This window comes from Xiphophorus maculatus, chromosome 8 (genome assembly GCF_002775205.1).
Source record: "Xiphophorus maculatus strain JP 163 A chromosome 8, X_maculatus-5.0-male, whole genome shotgun sequence".
NCBI classification, from domain to species: Eukaryota; Metazoa; Chordata; class Actinopteri; order Cyprinodontiformes; family Poeciliidae; genus Xiphophorus; species Xiphophorus maculatus.
The window spans coordinates 24,021,410-24,030,091 of NC_036450.1; the positions used below are offsets into that span (position 1 = coordinate 24,021,410).

General features: G+C 42.2%; 1 protein-coding gene across 1 annotated transcript; it reads left to right on the plus strand.

Moving 5' to 3' along the window:
• The first annotated feature begins 2,991 nt into the window (after positions 1–2,991).
• LOC102223982 (S-adenosylmethionine synthase-like) lies at positions 2,992–8,418 on the plus strand. Its single transcript, XM_005802462.3, has 10 exons — positions 2,992–3,083; positions 3,456–3,533; positions 4,978–5,055; positions 5,532–5,654; positions 5,750–5,862; positions 6,186–6,329; positions 6,408–6,626; positions 6,712–6,894; positions 7,570–7,703; positions 7,788–8,418. Exons 1-10 carry the CDS (start codon positions 2,996–2,998, stop codon positions 7,888–7,890), a joined length of 1,263 nt encoding a protein of 420 aa, XP_005802519.2. The 5' UTR covers positions 2,992–2,995; the 3' UTR covers positions 7,891–8,418.
• The last annotated feature ends 264 nt before the right edge of the window (positions 8,419–8,682 follow it).

Sequence of the window (8,682 nt, forward strand, 5' to 3'; positions counted from 1 at the left end):
GCAGATTTTCTAAACATTTTATGGATTATAAAGAACTGCATTCGGTCATTCTTTGAATGTGCAGCATTAAGTGGTCACATGTACTAAAACCAAAAGCTGTTTCAATCAAAAACATCATAACAGGCCAAGTTACTTGTTAACATGGGACCTTCTTTGATATCACAGCACAATTCTTGATCCATTGAACTTGTGAGTTTGTGGAAAGTTTCTGCTTGAATTTCTCTGCAGGATGTCAGAAAATCTTCCCAGAGCTGCTGGTTTGATATGAACTGCTTTCCACCCTCAGATCTTCTGCTTGAGGAAACTCCAAAGGTTCTCAATAGGGTTGAGGTCAGAGGTCACACCATGAGTTTCTCCCCTTTTATGCCCATAGCAGCCAATGACACAGTGATATTCCTTGCAGCCTTCATTGTCATGCATGAAGATGATTTTGCTACTGAAGGTTCGGCTCTTTCTTTTGAACCATGAAAGAAAGTGATCAGTCAGAAAGTCCAGATACTTTGCTGAGGTCATTTTCACACCTTCAGGACTCTGAAGGGTCAACCAATGATTCTCTCCTCATGAATTCAGCCCACAGCATGACTCCACCACCTCCTTGCTGACGTCTCAGCCGTGTTGGGATGTGGTGGCCGTCCACCACCGATCCACTACTGCGTCCATCTGGACCATCCAGGGTTGCACAGCAGTCATCAGTGAACAAGTCTGAAAATTAATCTTCATGTCCGGCTGGGCCCACTGGACCGTTTCTGCTTGTGAGCTCTGGTTAGGGGCCCAATAGTAGGTTGATGCACCGCAAGCCTCTGGAGGTTCCAGAGGCTCCAGCAGCTACAAATAACTATTTGCTGCTTTGTAAAGGCATTTTAACAGCTGCTCTCTTAATCTGATGAATTTGCCTAACAGAAACCTTCCTCATTCTGCCTTTATCTGTACAAACCCATCTTTGTTCTCAATCAGCCACAAATCTCTTCACAGTACGATAACTCTTCAGATTTTGTTAAATATCTAATGTTTTCATATCTTGTCATACGGCACCACACTATCTGATGATTTTCATCAGCAGAGATTCTTTCTCTTTTCCATATTGCTTGAAACCTGTGGCCTGCTTAATAATGTGGAACATCCTTCTTAAGTAGATTTCCTTTAATTGAGCTCACCAGACAAACTAATCAACCAGCTCTCTGAAATTATAGTGATTCAAAGAGCCCTGACACACAATACCATCTAGAAATTTAATAGCACAACAAAAAATTCAATCTATAATCCAATTTGCATAATAATTTGGAACACGGTGTAGAGTTGCGGAGCTTTTTTTTTTTTTTTTTATCCATTTCCTTTCATAGTTCTGGACCTGGTTTGCAACCATTTTCTGTCTCTACTTGTTGCTCTGTTTCGGATGGAAGCCCATTTCTGCCATGAAAGGAAACAGAAAACCCCACCAGAAAGTCGTGTTTTCAACTTTCAAAGTCATAATTATGAGACAGAATGTCAAAATTTAGACTTTCAAAGTCATAGTTGTGAGATTCACAGTCACAATTAAGAGCATAATATCTTTGAAAGTCAAGATTATGACTTTTAGTCTCAAAACTAAAAAATCCTGACTTTAAAATGTGTAATTATGACTTCCTTAAGGGCGAGTTTTCTTTCTTTTGTTTTTTATAGCAGAAATGGGCTTCAAAAGTTTTGTTGTTTTCTTTTTAAGGTTTTGTGTTTATTGGCATTTCTCTTGAGCTTACTGCTTTAATGAATTTCTGGTCCAATATTATAGATTTTTTGTAAAGAATCTAAGACATTCTTCCATACCTGAGACGTCTAAAGTGGAGCAAAAACATTTAAAACAATAGCAGTAAATGTATTCAAATAACCGTTTCTAATCAGCAGCCTTGTCAGTCCTTGACGGACTGAAATGTGAATAAAATCTTAAGCCGAATGCAGTTTTTCTTCCTCTCTTCTTGTATTTGTTCCTCGCACGTTTTGCAACACAACAAGCTGGGAAATTTGCGTGGCATTTCATCAGAGACGAACAGGGAAGCAAAGAAAACGTTAAATAAGTGAAGCTTAAAAAACGTCCATCAGAAACTCCTCTGTGAGTTTAACTTTTCCCCAGATAAAGCGGATCTGGGCATGAGTCACATCAAGGGACAGTGAGGATCCTGCATGTCAGCAGAAATACTGAAACGACTGCAGGGTAATAAAACCTTAAGGACCTTAGACAAACCGTTAGCAACGTTTACTGTAATGTTTGGGGTTTGTCTGTAATGTGGGAGGTAACACCGGCTTTCTACAGTTGGGATTTTTCACTTTCGTTTCGATTCTGAAATCTGTGGTTTTCCAACAGAACACTAAAGCCAAAACAAAAAACCCCACAAACACTGCTGTTGTTGGCTATTCAAGACACAATTTTCTGGTTATTACATACTTTTAATATCCTTACTCCAAGTGAGTAAGGATATTACTCAAAGTAAATTCTCACCGTCTCTGTTCTGAAATTCAACACAGAAACTTATTTTTGTTCAATCAAAATGTGAATGTGCTTTTTATGATGTGCGATTTTATTTAAGCAAACAAAATGGCCAGATTTGTGTGAACTTGACCTACAAATCGCAGATTGAAAACTTCAACAGGGTCTCACACCATCGTGTTGCTATGACACAGGAGCACAGCTGGTAACATTTTAGGGATGATTTATTCGTTTTCTGGGCCAGAAGAATTAATTTTTTTTTGTCTAAGGTTAACAACTTGAGTGAGACATTAGTCAGTCTTTCTAAAGCACTTGTTTTTTTAACAGGTAACCATCTACACCAACCTATAGAAGAGGATAAAAGCCACTGACAAGAAAAAAAAGAGATAATAATAATTCTAACTTTATTCCCAGATTTTTTTTCCCCAGAGAATTCATTTGTCTCTGAATTTTGACTTTAATCTCTTGAAATCAAAAGACACTAGGTTAAAGTCAGAATTTTAAGAAAAATTTCAATTGTTTTTATACCAACCGTGTATGTTTGTTTCCTCAATTCTAGATTTCAGTCCAGAAACCACAAAAGTCCTTCAGAGAGCAACACATGGCACCACTGGTCTACACCATAGTGAGCAATATTACATGTATTTTACTGTCGTAAAAATGCTCTGGTTCCAGTTCAATGTATTGTAAAATGTAACACCACAGCGACACCTAGCGGCACCAAACATTCCTGGAAGCTGTTCGGCCATCATCAGCCTGCAGGGTTCGGAAAGGCCCGAGAACTTTCACCGAGATGATTTATAGCAGCTCATTTCCGCAGGAGCGCTGAAGCAAAAAGTTTTATCCTGCTGACTTTTATCAAAACCAACCTGAGCTCCAACCTACACAGTTAATCATTGCTTTTTACAGCCGCTACGGTCATAATCCAGCCCTGTTTTTTTCTTTACTCTGCGTCGCCACGTTTGAACTCCGCTAAACCTGCGCTTCTCTTCAGCAGAGATGAACCCCAGCAGAGGAAAGCGCAGTGGGAAGACTTTTCTGTTCACGTCCGAGTCTGTGGGGGAAGGACACTCCGGTACTGTACCCACTCGAGCTTCCGCCGACCGACACAGAGCACACACACACACACACACACACACACACACACACACACACACACACACACACACACACACACACACACACACACACACACACACACACACACACACACACACACAGGCAGCAGAACACGCTGTCTGCACATGTGCGGATTCGGTCGAGCTGTTCTGAAAACGGTACCGCAGGCGACACAGCAACTTCCTAACAGTCATTTACTTCAACGGCGCTTAAAGACGAAAACGGACTGAACATTTAGTTTATGCTACAACATTTTCATATGGAAGAAAGTTGAATGGGAATGGTTCAGAACATTTGTATGGAGTTACAAAAGTGCCAACTTTTAAAAAAAAAAAAATGTTTATTTTAATTTTTTTTGGACATATCTGTTAAAACTGGCACCATGTTGTGACAGTATAATATGAAGTAGATAATCAGTGAAAAGATCCTCCACCCCCTCCGTTTGAAGAAATACATAGTTTCCGGTCAACCCCCCCCCACCCCCCCAAAAAAAAAACTATCAGAGCCAGGAGGAGGGGTCTTAGCGCTGCCAATCATCCTCACAGACTTGCTGCTAAATGTGCTAATGGCGGAGAAATAACTCACCGTTACAGGAAAACCGTTTATCCGCGTCATCCGTGACTGTGCCAAGTAGCATTAGCAGAGAGCAAGTTAGTGAGGTGGGGTGGGGGCATGATTGACAGCGCTAAGACCCGCCTCCTGGCTCTGATTGGTTGTTTCTAGTTGGCACTGGGAGAATTTAGAGGTGCTTGATTTTTTTTTTTTTCATAGATTATCTGTCTCATACCGTACTGTCACAACATTATGACAGTTTGAACAAATATGTAAAACAATATGTCTTTCTATAAAACTTACATACTGCAACTTTAAATAAAAAAACTAAATAATTGAATGATTGCTTTAGTGACTCAACGATTAAACAAATATATAATTTATTATCTCAGTGAAGGACATATTTATGTCTCAGAAGTATAGTTATTTTAATTGTCCGTTTTGCCTATTAAAAAAGTGTCTATTGGGCGAGTTTAGCGTCTTTATGCAAAATATATGGTGCAAAGTGGGCTTACAGGTTAACCAATCACAGAGGCAGTTTAAGTTGTCATGGTGCAATAAATCAGATAAAAATACTGAAAATACTTATTGACAAAACATATGATTTAACAAATATTTATAAAATTGAATTAGATCATTATTCATCGTCCACACCTACATTTGTAGTAATAGTAATTTCTAATACAAATGATTTGCTTACAATAATATAAATGTACTTAACTTGTTGCAGTAATTCATAACTGTCAAACTAAATGTTCCTAATAAAGAGGCCGGTGAGTGCCTGATCGTTTTACAGACACTTTCTGTTCCCGGTCTCTTTTTAAACTTGACGTTTTTTGTTTCTGCAGATAAAATGTGCGATCAGATCAGCGACGCCGTCCTGGATGCTTACCTGAGTCAGGACCCGGACTCCAAGGTGGCCTGTGGTGAGTCTGAACATCACTGATGTTCTCTAATCATCTCTCCTCATGTTCATCTCTTGTGTATATGTTTCCACCCTTTTAACACCGTTTGAGAAAAACAAAACAAAACACAGCAGCGTTGTCATTTATTTCTGTGCTTCAGTGAAACACCCCATAATCCTTTGCTGCATCACTATCACAGTCACATGACCAAACGAATACCACACGACCAGCCGCCTCCACGAACACAAACAGCAACGGGACGGAAATAAACATCGTTTGTTAATATTGGCTCAGTTTTACTTATGAAATCCATGCGATGTGGATTCCGATATATCGTGCATCCCCTGTGGAATACTGTTGTTGGCAGCGGTGTTAAATCTGCTTATTAAAAAAAGGTTAACTTTGGAAACTCTGTCACATTAAACAAAAGCCGAAACGTAAAAGATTGGCTAGCGTTTGCGGAACCCCCTGATCGTGTGTTGAAATCCTGATTCCAGAGTGCGTGGCAAAGACTGGCATGATTTTACTGGTTGGAGAAGTGACATCTAAAGCCATCGTGGATCTCCAGTCCGTCGTCCGAGACACCATCAAGAAGATCGGCTATGATGACTCGTCGAAAGGTATCGCGCGGTTGACTCATTCGTGGACGTTTGCAGGTACGTCCCCAGAAAGTCGGGCAATGGATCAAAAACCTGCTGCTTGTTTCTGTCCTCAGGTTTCGACTACAAGACCTGCAACGTGCTGGTGGCCCTGGAGCCGCAGGCCGAGGAGATATCGGACTGTGTGTTTGAAGGAAGAGATCAGGAGGACATCGGGGCTGGGGACCAGGTTCAGTATCTGACCTTGTACTGTAAATGCACCTGACATACAGAGAGTCCGAGCGTCCGCAAAAAGTCTTAAATTCATCTATCAAAAATTAAAGCCTTCAAATGTCTTCAGTTAATTAAAAAAAATGTAAGTTGGCTAACATTAAAAGCTAATTGCAGGTGAGTGGATGCAGCTGGGGAAGGACCAGGTAGGGACAAATGAGGAAATGTCAACAGATCTATAATGGAAGGCTTCAATCAAAGCATATCCATCTGTTGGTTTTAGTTAAAGTCCAGACCAAAAGGCATTGGGCCCCTTTAATCACATGATGTTTTTATTTCCAGGGCCTGATGTTTGGCTACGCCACTGACGAGACAGAGGAGTGTATGCCTCTAACCCTCCTGCTGGCTCACAAACTCAACCACAGGATGAGGGAGCTTTCGCTTAACGGAGAGTGTCCTTGGATACTACCAGACTCCAAGTCACAGGTGTGGAAACTTACCCTTCAGCGTTTTGTGTCTTTGTTCTGTTTTCGTTAGCCCGTTGTCTCTGTCGCGGTCCGTCAGGTTACGGTGGAGTACCGAGACAGCGAGGGCTCCCTGGAGCCGCTTCGCGTCCACACGGTGGTCATCTCCGTGCAGCACAGCCCCGACATCACCCTGCAGGAGATCAGGCACAACCTGATGGAGAAGGTGGTGAAAGTTGTTGTTCCTGCCAAGTATCTGGACGAGAAAACCGTCTACCACCTGCTGCCGAGTGGCAAGTTTCTAATGGGAGGCCCACAGGTCGGCGTCGACGCAACTACAGGCGTGACAGATGTTCTCCTTTTTAAAACGCGACATGTTGGGGTTATGCTATCTGTGCCTACAGGGTGACGCAGGACTCACGGGACGTAAAATCATCGTGGACACCTACGGAGGGTGGGGCGGCCACGGAGGTGGAGCTTTTTCCGGGAAGGACTACTCCAAAGTGGATCGGTCAGGCGCCTACGCGGCCCGTTGGGTCGCCAAGTCTCTGGTCAAAGCGGGGCTGTGCAAGAGGGCCCTCGTTCAGGTGAGACCCACGCAGTGTTCCTGGTAACTGTAAAAGCAATGGGACGCAGGGTTTCCCCCAGAAAACCTGCGCCAAGCTCGGTAGTAAGGGCGCTAGTGCAGTCCGCCATGTTTTTGTGTAAAAAGAAAATGTTAAAAGTTACAAAAATTCGGAGGTGCACAAGCAGGCATCATGAGACCACCAGGCAGGTGCAGGGATGTGCAATTGGTGAGCACTCAAGACCTTGTTGACATTCCGCTAATGACGAAAAAACACAATGTCGCAATTGCTGTGTTTTCATCACATAAGAAACGCAATTAAAATCACACCTGAATGCATTTGTTCACGCAATAAGCTGTTAGAAAACACGCCGCGGCATCATCCTGCCAACTTCCTGTCATCTTCTGCTTGGCTTGTCGCCAGTGGCAACTTCTGGTTGTCGGTCATGTGACTCGTGTGGCGTGAAAAAATGAGCAGTTTTGCAAATTAAACCAATTTAAATACAGCTAAAAACAAACGTCTCATCCTTGCGCCAAATCTTTTTTTTTTTTTTATCGATAAATGAGTTTATTTCGACATGGCCATGTTTCCAGTAAGCAGATTTATCTTTGGAAAGGCCAAGTAGCACGACTCTGTGGTCGAAACGCAGCGGAATGGAAACGCAGCTCGTGATGCTTTCCGTGGTATTCCTCTCAGATCTCGTACGCCATCGGCGTGAGTCACCCGCTCTCCATCACCGTCTTCCACTACGGCACGTCGGACAGGGACGAAGACGAGCTGCTGCAGATAGTGAAGAAGAACTTTGACCTCCGACCTGGAGTCATTGTGAGGTACGTGAAGTCCCTCCCACCCCCATGACGTAGGAGCCCTGAAATAAAAGCCGTGTGTGTGACGCTGTTTCCTGTCACTTACAGAGAGCTGGGACTAAAGCGGCCGATTTACCAGGCCACGGCCTGCTACGGTCACTTTGGAAGAAAAGAGTTTCCATGGGAACAACCAAAGAAACTTGTGTTTTAACTCTAGATATTAACAGATATGCCCAAGATCATTAGCAAAATACGCTTTAGGGTTGTTGATTTATTTCTTTGTTCACTAATGAAATCACAGATGAGGATTTATGTAAACCGTTTGATATGCAGTCGTAGACACCCGATGAAGACCCGTCTGTTTAGCATATTCTTAAAAAGTCTTAAATTCACGTATCTAAAATGAAGGTCTTAAGATGTCTTGAATTCATTTTTAAAAAGTAAGTAGGTCTTAAATGTGTTAATCACAGCTCTTAAATTTTGTATTCTGTGTAGTTTAATTTTCTCGTGAGACTTTTCTGTCAGGCAAACATTTGCGTCGCACGCAGACATCATCTCATTCTGTGACTGGAGGCGGTTGAGGCTAACGCTAACTACCTGCTAATAAAATAGGAAATGGTAATAAACTTAAGACATCTTTACACATCCTGTAAATGGATTTAATGATTCTCCGTCAGATTTTTTCTTTTTTTTGTTGTTGAACTTTGAATATATTCTATTGTGAATAAATTGTGAGCAAAATGCACACATGGGAAGACTTTTATTTTTTTCTCTTGCACGTTCAGCTCCGCATATCCTCCACCTGTAGATGGTGCCGTTGCTTCACACACGTTAAACCTTTGGCCTTGACGCTCTTTTCTGTCATCTGTTAGTCATTTGTAGCTGTTGCGTTCAAAGAAACTGATGCACGCCGGCCAAACAGTTAGGTCAGCTGCCTCCGAGAAGCCGTGACTTGTAATGTGACGACATGCCGAGTTTCACCGTGCACACGTCGAATATCATC

What these genes read in the sequence shown, in the direction of transcription:
- LOC102223982 (XM_005802462.3), top strand. Translation starts at nt 2,996, where the DNA reads ATGTTTGTTTCCTCAATTCTAGATTTCAGTCCAGAAACCACAAAAGTC. An exon ending in TACCAGACTCCAAGTCACAG is followed by an intron (nt 6,330 to 6,407) that starts GTGTGGAAACTT and finishes GCGGTCCGTCAG; the next exon opens with GTTACGGTGGAGTACCGAGA. An exon ending in CGACCTGGAGTCATTGTGAG is followed by an intron (nt 7,704 to 7,787) that starts GTACGTGAAGTC and finishes TGTCACTTACAG; the next exon opens with AGAGCTGGGACTAAAGCGGC.